This window comes from Rhinolophus ferrumequinum, chromosome 7 (assembly GCF_004115265.2).
Source record: "Rhinolophus ferrumequinum isolate MPI-CBG mRhiFer1 chromosome 7, mRhiFer1_v1.p, whole genome shotgun sequence".
NCBI lineage: Eukaryota > Metazoa > Chordata > Mammalia > Chiroptera > Rhinolophidae > Rhinolophus > Rhinolophus ferrumequinum.
The window spans coordinates 92,026,402-92,039,232 of record NC_046290.1 but is presented as its reverse complement, the minus strand read 5'-3'; the positions used below and the strand labels follow the sequence as shown (position 1 = coordinate 92,039,232).

The following is a 12,831-nucleotide window of genomic DNA, read 5'->3' as shown; positions in this document are numbered from 1 at the left end:
TAAGATTTACATTTCTCCTGACTTCTGGCGAATCTGCTCATGGCCCTGGGGCCCCAGTGAGCATCTTCCCGCCAGCTTATTTAAAAGGTACATGCTGTCCAGACCAGTTCCGTTCAGAGTGTGCTCCCCAGACTGAGGCCAATTCACAAATCGTTGCCGGTACACAGTGACACAAGCACAGAAATTGAGGGTAAGTGTTTAGAAACGTTTATAGCAGTTTGACATTGCTGGGACGTTTTTATTGCATTTTATAAAACTATCAGTCTGTGACTGATTGGAAATTTAAAAATCAAAACAAAACTGTCCTTTTCCACAGAGAGAGTTTGGGAAGCACCACCCTAGACAACACCGGCTGGACCAAGGTCAGGGGGCCAAAGACAAGTCCTCCAGCAGTGGCAGGGGGTCAGCGCCTAAGAGAACAGTGAGAGAAGCACGTGGAGGTGAGCCCTGAGGAGGGCACAGTGGAAGAGGGCTAGTGGAGCTCGTCAGAAGGAAGAGGGGCTCCACTTCAGGGTGGGGACACGGGTTGGAAAGGGCAGGGAGCAGGGCCCGATTCTGAGAGGCCAGCTCAAAGGAGAGGGTATGTTGGTGCCTGTTAGTGAATGCTCAGAATGGTGTCCAGAGGTGCCTGGACGTGTGGCGGCAGGCTTGGGGGAGCAGCAGGGGACTCCACGGCAGTGATACCCAGGCAGGTCAATCTCATGGCTGATACAGACTGAGCCATGTTATCTAATTTAACTTATTTACCGATTGTCCAATCTGAGGCATGCCAGCCATAGAAACTGTTCCAAATGCTCTTAGGGAAAGAGTCTTATTATAAAACAAGCCAACAGGTAGTCGGGTGTTTTCAACAGGCAAGTGCAAGTTACGAGACGAGGAACAAGTGGTTCTAATAATATATATAAAAACGGCAGCTCGCAGTGCTGACCCTGGGCCAAGGATGGGGACCTGGGGGTCGGCAGACCCAGAGGGCCATTGGCTCCATACCTGGGGCCCAGTGTGGCCTGGCTACAAGCTGACTGTGCGACGTTGGGCACATTAATTAACTCAGGAACCTGGGCCACAGATTTCTCATCCACAACATAGCAGAAATCATTTATGTCTTGCAAACTGGATGAGATGACATAATATACCCCAAGGCCTTGGAAGTAAGACAGAAAAGACCACCCTACTCAAAGCCCAAATGTGGCTCACTCCCGTCACACAAGGGCATCCTGGTTGTCCCATCATGAACACACACGGAAAACTAAGGAAGTTTTGCTTAGTGGGCCCCAGAAATGATCAACAGGCTGTGGGTGGAGGGAGAGGCGTGCGCCTGGGTGATAACGGCAGGGGCTCTCGGTCTGAGTGCGCGATGGAAGGAAGTTGTACGAGGGAACACAGGTGCTGAGAGGAGGGGTGGCCGTTCCCACTGCAGGGAGGGCGGCGTCAGGCGGCTCAGATGCTGGTGAGATCATTGCTGGGGTGAGGCGTCCCTGGAGCCAGAGGCCCGGGACCACGGGCTCCCTCCTGTCTGTCTAGGCCTCAGCTCAGCGGCGCCTGAATCACTTGGGCTTTAGCAAATATATGGGTCCCAGGCCCCACTCCGGAGCCTGTGGTTCAGGGTTCTGGAGTAGGGCCCAGGACTCCCTGGTGATTCTGATGGGGTTTGGGGTCAGGACCCTGGCCTCTGAAGGGACTGGCTTTCTCAGGTCTGACAACAGGCTCCTGTGGACACCTGAACGAGGTCCTGAGAGCCTGTCCCATGACCCCAGGCTTCCAAGGCCTGTAAGGGCGTCCTGCGTTCCTCAGGGGGGCTGGGTCTTGGGGGTGGGGACTTTGATGGCTTCACAGCCAGGAGAAGATATTGGGAATGCTTTGTAGCGTCTAAAAACACTTAAAAAAAAAAAAAAAAAGGGCAGGGCTAAGATGACTGACAGAGGTGTTTCTCCAAAGGCAGAAACCAATGTAAAAACAAGTTCCTGAGCTAGCAGCCCATTACATTTTGTCCCTTTGAACTGTTTGCCTCCCCTCTCTCCCAACCTGCTTGCGTGAAATATCACAAGTTGCGTAACTGTTTAGTGAGTCCTCCCACAGACTAGAACACCGAGGCTGAAGTAAGCTAGATAACGATCTCTTTTATCCTGCAGCTATTTTCATATTAAATATAAATGAGATGCAGAAGCAATACTCAATACGAGGAAAACCTAACTGTGACATGATGGTGCACCCAGCCCAGCCTGAGACAGATACTTGAAGTCGAGGCTAATCTTACTGTTATTTACTGCAGCGGGGGTAGTGGGAAGCTCAGCTGTCCTTCCTTCTCTCATGGCCACCTCTATTCCTGTCAACACCAAGTGGTCAAAATAGGCCAGATCTGTCTGGTGTGTGTACTAGATAGATGTACCTGCGAGACAGACCGGTGTGTTTTCGAATATTATGGCTTGTTTAGGTTCAAGAAGGTGGCCTGGCGTGGTGCACCAGAGCTCTGAACTAATAATATTTATCTATAAATACCTGACAAAGGGCCTGTATATATTCTGTCCCATTTAACGCACATGAAGGTGGGGTTAGCTAGATGTGGGGAAAAGAGTAGACTTTGGAGTAGGGCAAATTTAGGATTAAATGCCCATTTGATCATTTTCTAGCTGTATGACTTTGGGCAAATTACTTAACTCCTCTGAGCCTCAGTCCCCTTCCCTGTAAAATGAGGGTAATAAAACCTGCGTCTCCTGACCATGGTGACATGAGGCAGGAATGAAGTAACCACATAAAGCCCTAGCACAGCCCCAAACGCGGAGCAGGCACTCTCTGGGTGGCGGCTCACCTTCCCAAACTGGCAATTCCAGTTAGACACCCAACAGATGGTTTTGGCCTTCGCTACATCTATGGACTCTACTGTTCCCTGCTGAGTTCTGCCAGCCAAGCCCAACAGACATTTGCCTGCTGGCCCAGTTACCTGTGCTCACTCCCTGGCAGGGCTGCTCCTGGAGACTGAACCTGTGCCATGTAAACACTGCACTTAACCGACGATGAAGTGTTTAAGCACCCTGAGGGTCCACAACTTACTCTACCGGCAAAAACATCCATTTCTTTCTGAACTGCTTTGGTTGCTTCAGTCCAGGATGGTGCCAGAAATCCTTTCAATCATAGCATTTAGCTCAGGAGCCCTGTGTAGACACGTCAGATGGACGGCTTTCTCCAGAGGAGTAGGACTGACCACAGAGACGGGAGAAGCTGTACTGACTGTATCTGGGCGGGGGGGGGGGGTTTCCTCCCGCTATGGCGCTGAGTTCACTCCAGGTACAGTTGGATGAGGGGATGGTGACAGAGCCAAGGGGACATTTCAGGTAAAATTAACACCAGAGTCCATGAAGTACAAAGGACGTGATGGTTCCTTAAATGGAAAACTTTTCTCTGTATCCCAAGATACTTAAATCATGTTTTATTTAATGTTAATTTAAACAAAAGAAACAAAAATTCATTCTCAAAAGGGGTCATAACACGAAAACTTGGCTTTAGATTTATTCCTGAGGAATCATTTAGAAGTCCTGTCTGAGGTGGCACAGGGCCCCAGTCGAGGCTTGGCTTGGCTACTGTGGTCAAGCTCTCTTGGGCAAGGGATTTACATTCACGGAGCTTCCGTTTCCTCATCTATATAAAGAAATAACAGTACCTCACCTTATGGGTTAGGTGGAATAATGGCTGCCAAACTGACACATGTCACACTCACACGTGAACTTGTTATAATAGCATGTTCTCGACTTGACTGCGCTCTCTCTGGGAAGGGCCTGGCTCGTTCCTCCTTGCTCTCCCAGTATCTGCCCACTATGGGTCCTGGCACACAGCAAGGGCTCTCTGACTCTTTGTAAAATAAAACAACACCTACGAGTATGGTTCACTCTCCACAGGCTGTCAGAGATGAAGGGATCTCTGGGTCACCTATTCCTTACTCTACACAAGAGAAATCTGAGGCCTAGGAAGTTTAACTACCTGAGGTGTGTAAATGAACTAGTGACGAAGCTGAGCTTCAAAACTGGGGCTCCTGGATAAGAGAGAACGATGCCAGCCACAAAAAGAGTAAGTGCTAAGGTTTCCTGAGGACGTACTATGTATCAGGCTTGCTCCAAGCACTCTGCTCATAATAATTTCTGGAACTCTTGTAGAAACCCATTTTTTATGGATGATGAAACTGAGACTGAGGGAGGTCAAGCCACTTGCCCAAGGTCACATCACAGAGCTGGGGTCTGAGCCAAGCGGTGTGGCTTAACTACACAGCGCTCCGAACCAGTGCACAGCACTGAGGGGGAGTCTAGAATCCGATAGTTCAAAGCTGCCTTGGTCAAGCTGAGAAAGTTCCGGCCAAGAGCAATTTTTACCAATCCTCGAAAAAACCAAGAGGCAAAAGGACCAGGATATGTGTCTCACTCCTCCTGAACGCACTTCAGGTGAGACTGTGGCGACCACACGGCCTTGGAGCCGCCCGTATGTTATCACCTCTGTGGCCCTGCCAGCTCAGCACCAACTCTTTCTCACTCTGGAAGGACACACTCAGAAGACCAAACTTCCAATTTTGCTGCATAATTTTGGCAAGGCGCCAGTTTCAGATCTCCACCCATCCCCTAGCCGCCACCCCACAAGCCTAGCCCTGAGACGCTCGCTTTAGTGATGGGATTTGTCTCCACCTCCACGTTGGGCGGGCGTCACTGACCGCAGAACACAGAGCATTGATGCATAATCGGCAACAACACTCTTCCTGTGACCCTGACAAATTCCATCCCCAAATGTTAAAAGCAGTCCCCTCCAAGATAGCAGTATTGTTTAAGATATTAATGCCCACAGGGACATTTACAAGCAAAAGAAGAAAGCAGCTGTAGCACAGAGGTACAGACGCCAGGTGGACAGTCCACACAGGGCCGAGCTACGCACCACGTCTGGCGCCTTCTGGATCTGCGAGGCCAGCTGGAGAGAGTGGTTGGCTGACGAGAGCTGCTCCCGTAAGGTCTCCGCCTCTCTCTGAGCCACCTCTGCCCTCTGAAGGGAATGAAAAGGGTGAGAAGAGAAAGTACATTCAGTTTAACAACTGACAATTATTACAAGAACATTCATCAATTCATGCCTGACTGACTATAATTGATTTTCCTAAACACTCAACCTAATAAATGCTAGAAAAAAACATAGAATGTGATGGATTTTTATTTTAAACAGTACAAGGAAGAAATAATTGAGCGATTATGACAGTAATTTAACGCTAGGAGCAAGGAATCCCCTGCTGATAGTAACGCTCCGGCCCACTGAATTTCCCAGACTGAATAAATACAAGTGGAAATAGAGTCTTTTGATTCAATTTCTTTCTATTCTCATAGACCACGAAGATTTTATTGCAGGATTACTCCTGGGAGTAATTCTCACGGGTAAACAGTGAATTAAAGACACTCTGGCCATTCTCTTCCTAAACACACACACAATGTTGTGGTTGTTTTCCTTCGGCAAGTATTTCCATAAATGTACAGGGTGTAAATGCCACTTCTTTTGTGAGGGCCAGGCTTATTTCAACATATTTAACCCTTCACCCGACAAAGTTTTCTAATGCCGATGCTGGCATTCCAGCCTAGCAGCCGATCTCATGCCAGAGGCGGGAGGGTGGCCCAGGCCCACTGAGGGACGGGGAGGAAGGGAGCTGACTGCAGGAAGGCGGCCCGAAGAGAAATGAGTGGGTGTCTCCATCATCTGCATGTAACTCCAGGCCAAGGAAACCAATGCCACTGGATAGCAAATCAGGATTTGCCACTGGACAGCGAGAATGCGTCACTCTAGTGCCCTCCACCAGAGAGGGCACCGTGGTACAGCGGGCAGCAGTTGGGCCATTTGGGGACACAGGGACCAGGGCAAGTTACTTAACTGAGGTCACTAAGCTTGCATCTTTCCATCTCTAAAATGGGAACACCGCCTTCCTCTCAGGGACCTTGCAAGGATTAACATCTGCTACGTGCCGTGTACACAGAGCTCATTCAGAAATGTTTTATTAATGGGCTTGTCCTGATTTTACAATTACAACTGAGACGAAACTCTAGAATCGGTGAGAAACAGTAGCTAATTCACACTGGGCATGAGGACTGAGAGGAACTGTGCTTATTCTTTCTATCAGACTTACATTCTGCTAATAGAAAAGATTAATGAGAGAAGCCTGGCTAAGCAGGGCTATTTCATGTATTTCCTCATTTTGTGCTGTGACATCATGTGTCTACTAATTGCTAAGAAAGACTGAAAAAGATGAACAGGGAGTGAGCCTGCCCAGTACTCACTGATCAATATAGCTGTGTGAAGGAAGGGTTTGGCCGCCATAAGAGACGGTGTGACAGCAGCATGAACCTATCTGCTCTGCCTACAGACAAATTAGGGTATTTCTAAGAGCAGTTACTTCTGCCCAGGGTGGTGGTGGTGGCTGCCTGGCCGGCTTCTCCAGAGCTCTTGGAATTGCACTCAGTCTAATTCACACAGCTCCTGGCCAGGCCTGTCTGTGCTCAAGCAGCCACCTCCCACCCGCCCTGCTCCCAACAGAATCTGGAAGCACCCGCCAGGAAAGGCAGCGATGTGAATGGGGTGGCGACGATGCAGGGATGATTTCTGGTCCACGCCAACTGCAGGAAAGTCTCCTCTTGAGTAAAAAAGATGTCCCCTAGTTTATTTTCAGATGTGCCACTCCACATTTTTCCGATAAACATGTCAAATCACTGAGAAGTTTGCTCTTTGCTTTCTAGTCAGCTAAACCCTTGTGCATAGTACGTCCATGATTTGCCAGGAATAGGTGCGTTCTGACATCGTTCTAGTTCCTTTGACCAGGGAAAACATTTCTTAGCCCGGTGGGGAGCTGTTCTGGGAGCAGCCAGGGCGCAGCGTCACTGCCCACCCCGCTGCGAAGTGCTCCGGAACCAGGGGGGCTTGGCCAGGCCTGGCAGTGGCTTCACGACCAGGATCTCAGGCAGGTACTGAGCTGTTTGCAGCCGAGCGTGTCTCCTTGAAGGCCAATGGCTCACAGAATAAGGGATCTAGTTGTTAATGATTTCATCCTTCGTTTGCATAATTTCTCCAGAGTTTCTGTACTTTTTTTTAGTTTCCAAATTCATGTACAGAGTAGCTCTGTGGCCTATTGGTGGTGGTCACAGCCTTTTATCACATTTGGCTTGACTTGGGTTACTCCAGTGCAACTTTGTGATTGTTTAGGACTTCTATTACTTATTTAGGATTTATACCCAGAGTTGAGGTGTACAAAATGAATTGAGGTGGTTTGTGTAGCTAAACACGGACAAAGCTGAACAATTCAAAATAAAAACAGCCCTGAGAGTGGCTGAAAGAGAGATTCTGTAGTTACAAATTTAGCCTCATGTTTGGCAGTTGAGGCAGGAAGCAAGGGGTGCTGTGCTGGGTCAGTGCCACAGTTTCACTTGTTCCCAGAGTCTCCATCTTCCTGATGACCACAGTCCCCCCAGATAAAGCCATGTTTCTAGAACAGGCATCCGTTGGGGAAGGTGGAAAGCTTTGGTGCTGCTTTCTGATCTGGAACCCCAGACACAGACATGTGGCTGCTACGACACACTCAATTCTGTTTCCATGGACGGGGTCCCTCCCTCTCCCTGACCCTCCAGAAGCAGAGCCTGGGGACTAGGGACATGGGTCTGGCAGGCAGCGGGTGGCAGCTCCCGCGTGACTCACTGGCCACCCCGCGATGAGAGCAGTGCTTTGCCAAGCCTGAGCTGCACTCCTGGGAGATTTCCCTAGCTGATGGCTACTTACTTTTGTACTTTTCTGAGAAGGGAGGGTAAATGTGGGAAGCACAGGGAAAGCAAAGAAGGAGCAGGAATCTGAAGGTGAGCCCATTTCAGTGACTCTGCAGGAGGGAGGTCAGAAAGCTCTACCAAGAAATGTACTGCCATGTGTCCCACGCTGGCCCTTGCTGGCAACCAAACTCCCCGTTTAGATCTGCTGCCTGTGTTTCTGGGGATTCAACACCTAACACTTTGGATTTTTTTCTCAGGTCAGGTCAGCCAGGTTGAAAGCTAGAACTACACGAAGGCCACCCATATAAATGCTGCTTGTCAGCCTGAGTCATGGTTCTTCCCCCATAACGGGTGGCTGCAGGGGCTCTCCGTCCTCGCCGGTCCGCCTGACCTGGGAGCCCAATTTATTACATGCTGAAACCAAGGATCCCAGGGGACCCACGGGGTGACCAGAGGCATGGACATGGCTCGCCTATGGCAAGGAGCCTCAGCACCTACGAGCGCCCCCACGGATGGGCCACACTCCAACAGGAGCTGCTCACAAACATCTGCTGGATGAATAGGGGCTCTCAGAGGTGTGAATTGTTACCCTCAGGCTACAGATGGGGAAACAGGCACTGGGAGACTTGAGATTCAAACCCAGCCATCCTTCCCCATCAGAACACAGAAACCTTGGTAAAAGAAAAGGCTACGCCTTGCTCTGAGCTCTTTTGGCCCTTTGCATTTTTCACCACTCTTGGCTCCTTCTCCTCGATGAAGTTAAACTGTGGTTTCCAACTTAACCTCAACCTGAAGGGTCTTCTGCTCGGGCCGTCTCCTCCTAAGAATCAGGCAGGTCAGCAGGAGGAGGCACTCTTGCCCCTGCTCTGGCTTTGTGCCCTTGCGGCTCAAATCAGAGCAGCTCTGACGGAGGGCGCAGCCAGACGCTGACTGAGCTACGGAGCCACAGACAGGGTTTCATGTGGTTGTGGAGCGCACAGTTGTGGTTTCTTATTTCCCATGAAGTCTCAAAGGTTCTGAAACTTTACTGTCACCAATTAAGACAGTGACTATTAACGCAAGTGCCTTGAAGTTTAACAAGCAGGTGTAAGTGAGACCGGACTTAACCGACGGTCGGTCTCGGCCGGCCCTTCCACTTCTCCACAAGAGAAACACAAGTGCTTTAGTGATAAAACAGAGCTTCAGGTCTCGGCAGAACATTTTGACTATACACCTAGTGCAAAAATAATGTTATATGCCAGTGAACTAGTAAATTGCTCCCCCTGGGGATTTCCCCTGAGGGAAAGGCGGCTGAAGCAGACGCCTGGCTGTGCCCGCGCCGCTGGGCGGCTCCCTGTACCTCTCCTCTGCCCAGCCCACCTCTGCCTCCTCGCCACTGGGACGGCCTCATTTCAGGCCCGCGCCATCCTTGCCCCGATAGATCACAACAGCTGCTCACGGCTCTCCTGGCTTCTGGTCTTTCCACTTCCATTCGTTCTCCAATGTTTAGCCAGAGGATCCTTCTAGAACTGAACTCAGATGTCTCAGTCCCACCACGATTCTCCACTGTGTTCAGGATGAGGTTCTCCACACACCTGGCTGGATCGCCTGCTATGGGCCCACTCGCCCTCCCTGCACCTCCTGGTTCCAGCTTTACAGAATGGCCTGGGGCCCCCCTGCCCCCCAGAGCTCCCCAGGTCCCTCTGCATCTGTCTGGAACACCATCGCCCTCATGTCCACCTGGGAGTGGTTCTCCCTGTTGGGTCGTGCAGTCTACCCACTGAGTCACCCAGTTCAGTTCCTCTTTCTATTCACTCTGTGTCTCATCCCGTCTCATACTCTCAGTGGGGTGGCCTGCATCTGCCTGCACAGCTCTGGTGCCAGGGAGCTCACTCCCGTCGGTGGCAGCTCTAGGCACCTCCCGAGAGCCAGAAGTGAGAACAAGCTTCCCTCCCACAAGCCTCCACGCTTGGCCATGAGAAGGCCCGACGCCTGCCCCTGGCCAGTCCTGGGGAACTGTAAGGACAGAATTCATGACGTCCCCACCCTAAGCCTTCCCCTTAGTAATCTTTTAACATCCCACGTTCCTGAAATTATTCGTCTGCTGCTTGGCGTCAAATCCCTCTGTCTTCTTTTCTTGCTCTCCAAAGATTAGGAATGTCCTCAAACCTCCTGGTATCTTTTGTGTTAGTGTTAGGCCATGTCCTGGCCGTGGACAGGACTCTGAATGCACTCTAGGTACCCACTTTCCTTAGTGTGGGTTCCAAGATAAATTCTAATTCTCGGGGGATGGACTAATTATTACAGAATCACCACCTCCTTCGATCTAGAAACTATGTTCATTAACACAGCCTGAGGTTGCATTAATTTCTTTTGGCAGCCGCATCAGCCTATTAACTCACCCTGAGTCGTTTGGTTAGAACTCTCCGAGGCCTCTCCCCACCCCCACCACGCTGGCATTCCCCTCGGGCAGGAGTTCATAATTCTCCCACCAAATCTGTGCTTCTTTAGCAACTCGACAATGAACACTTATGTAAGCACCTACTTCTTACCCAGGCACTTTACCTCTAATTCTCAAAACAATCTTGCAAAGGAAGTACTAGTTATCATTCCTTCCCTCCCTTTCTCATTTAAAAAATTAAAAAAAGTCATACAGTGTTTGTCCTTTTGTGACTGGCTTATTTCTCTGAGCATAATGTCCTCAAAGTTTACCTTTTTTTTTTTTTTCTCTTTTCTTTTAAAAAAGAGCAATGTAAGTAGTTAAGAGACTCGTCCAAGGCCACACAGCCAGGAAGTACCAAGCTGGGACCTGAATCGAGTTGTCACTTTGAAGGTGGCACCTTCCTCTATGGTCCTGCCTGGTGTCTCCTAGGACAGATTCACCCAAGTGGCTTTCAGCCCTTTGAGAAATGCATCAACTCTGCCAGACTTCTCAGTACCTGGGGGCTGCCCCTGAGACAGTACGCTTGATATTCACAGAATAAGGTTATCTGCTTAACAAACCAGAACTTACACCAAAGTGCCATGAAAAGGGGAGGTACCCCCACGATTGGCTTGGGGGAGAGTGAAAATGTGAGAATTGCAAACGCAATTGTGTGACAGAGAAAGTTAACTCCTCCTTCCAGTAACTACTGCTGAGTTCAGGTCTCTGCAGAGTTGAGCAGTGCTAACTGAGTGAAAACAAAGGAACCAAAGTAAATTAGTTTATCACGTGCAGGGTAAGTAAGTGTTTAAGCTCCTCTGTGAGATGAAGCAGCGCTGCTTAGCAAGGAGCCGTGTGGACGCAGCACTTGGGAAATGAGGGAGTTTGAAAAAGAGGCGCAGGGGCCCTTTGTCTGCAGCGTCTTCCCCAGGGTGCTGGTGAAGAGCACAGGCTCCAGTCCTGGCTCTGCAACCGACAAGCCGCTGACCTCAGTTTCCTCATCTGTAAAGTGGGAATCCGAACAGCACCGACCTCAGCGGGCTGCAGTGTGGTTGAAGTGACTCTGTTCATTGAAGTGCTTAGAACAGAGGCAGACACAAAATCAGTTACTCAAGAATTGACAGCTCTTCTTCCTATTACCAGGATAACTAATACGTAATGAGTTATCTCAGGTCTTCATTCCATGCATCCCTACTGAGCACCTTCTATGGACCGGGCCCTGGATCCTCAGTGGTGAGTCTGGGTATGCAACACGGAACCACAAAGTTTTCCTCAAAGAAAGAAGAAATCCAGATATCCGCTAGGATTATTCTTACGCATAAACTGACTTCCACATTTCAATCAGACTATAGGATGATTTTATTGGCCAAAGAACAGACAGGGACACTCCTTCCTGAGCATTTGCCAGGGTCTGGGTTTGCAATGCCAGTGAAGGAGCAGGTGCCCTGTAGAACTCCTGCAGGGTGAGAAGCAGAGACCACAAATCTGGGAAGGGCTTTTATCCTGTGGGGATAAAGCTGTGCTTGCCTGGACCACTGAGGCACACCGCTAAGCTTTCCTGTGCCTGTGGCTGCCCAGCGGTAAAACGGAGTAGGGGGAGACCATAGCCTGTGGCTTTCTGGGGCTGAGAAATATCACAGCTTTGGGTGCTTCTATCCACAAATAAAAAAAATGGGGAGACCTCTTTCTTTACCAAGCAGCAGCACCATTTGCTGAAGCAAAATGTTTTACTGTTCTACGGAGCCATTGGGGAAGGAAAGCAGTCTGTAGGGTGGCTGGGTTTTCCAGGCAGCTAAGTATGTAGAGGCACCCAATACCATCTGCCTGTTTTGTGCCTGGACACTGTGCTGGGCACTTCCTGCAAGGCTTCTGTGCCAACTAAGTACCAGCCAACAGGGGGCTGCCAGCTGGGAGCCCTTTCCAGACAAGTGGCTTCAACTCGGCAGGAAAGGAGTGATAAACACTTTTCTACAGTGTAACTCGTCAGTATAAACTCTACAGCATAATGGCTGCCATGTGAACAAAGGCAGGTGTTTGAGAGATGGAATGAGAAGTCGTCCCTTTGCAGTGGATGTTCACCAGGGGATATCTGGGATCACATCAAAGACTCTGCTGAGGAAATAATGTTTGTGACCTTTTGTGTATTTCTCATGATATCAGGAAAAGTGTCACCATCGATAGTTGTACATAAAAAAATACAAGAATAACTGGCCTTCTAACTTAGAAGCATCTTCCAAGAAGGCAGAAATGGCTGCGTTATTGTGATTTTATGCCTGAAGCCATCAAATATCCTACCTGGTTTGCTCTTTCAAGGTCCGTCATGATCATTTCAATTTCGTCGGCCCTAGGAGGTGAGAGAAAGCGCACATTAGTCAGCAGCAAGGCAGGCTCAGGGTGCCCACGGTTCTGCACTGGGCAGAATGACCCCCAGCACACAGGCCGGGCAGAGTTCCCAGTGTTGGGCGGGAGGGGCCACACAGATGGGTGAGGGGCACCACTGCCCATCAGGAGAAGGTGGGCTTGCATGGGAGTGGGGAAAGGATGGCTGCCTTTGAGGGGCTCCCAATTTTGTTAGGGAGAGAGAGCCATAAAAGGATAAAATACAGTGTCCTGCCAAGAGACTGAATAGAGCTCTGAACAGAGTACTCTGGAAACAGAGGAGGGAGACATGAA

The 12,831-nt window shown here is 49.8% G+C and overlaps 1 protein-coding gene across 11 annotated transcripts in view; it reads right to left on the bottom strand.

Moving 5' to 3' along the window:
• Positions 1-12,831, bottom strand: part of CUX1 (cut like homeobox 1) — a 346,311-nt gene that overhangs the window by 88,722 nt on the left and 244,758 nt on the right. For all 11 annotated transcript variants that reach the window (XM_033111153.1, XM_033111158.1, XM_033111154.1 and 8 more), the window contains exons 9-10: positions 12,454-12,502; positions 4,909-5,013 (exon numbers count right to left, since the gene is read on the bottom strand). In XM_033111153.1, the coding sequence (XP_032967044.1) occupies positions 4,909-5,013; positions 12,454-12,502 (154 nt within the window). The remainder of the gene's footprint in view (positions 1-4,908; positions 5,014-12,453; positions 12,503-12,831) is intronic.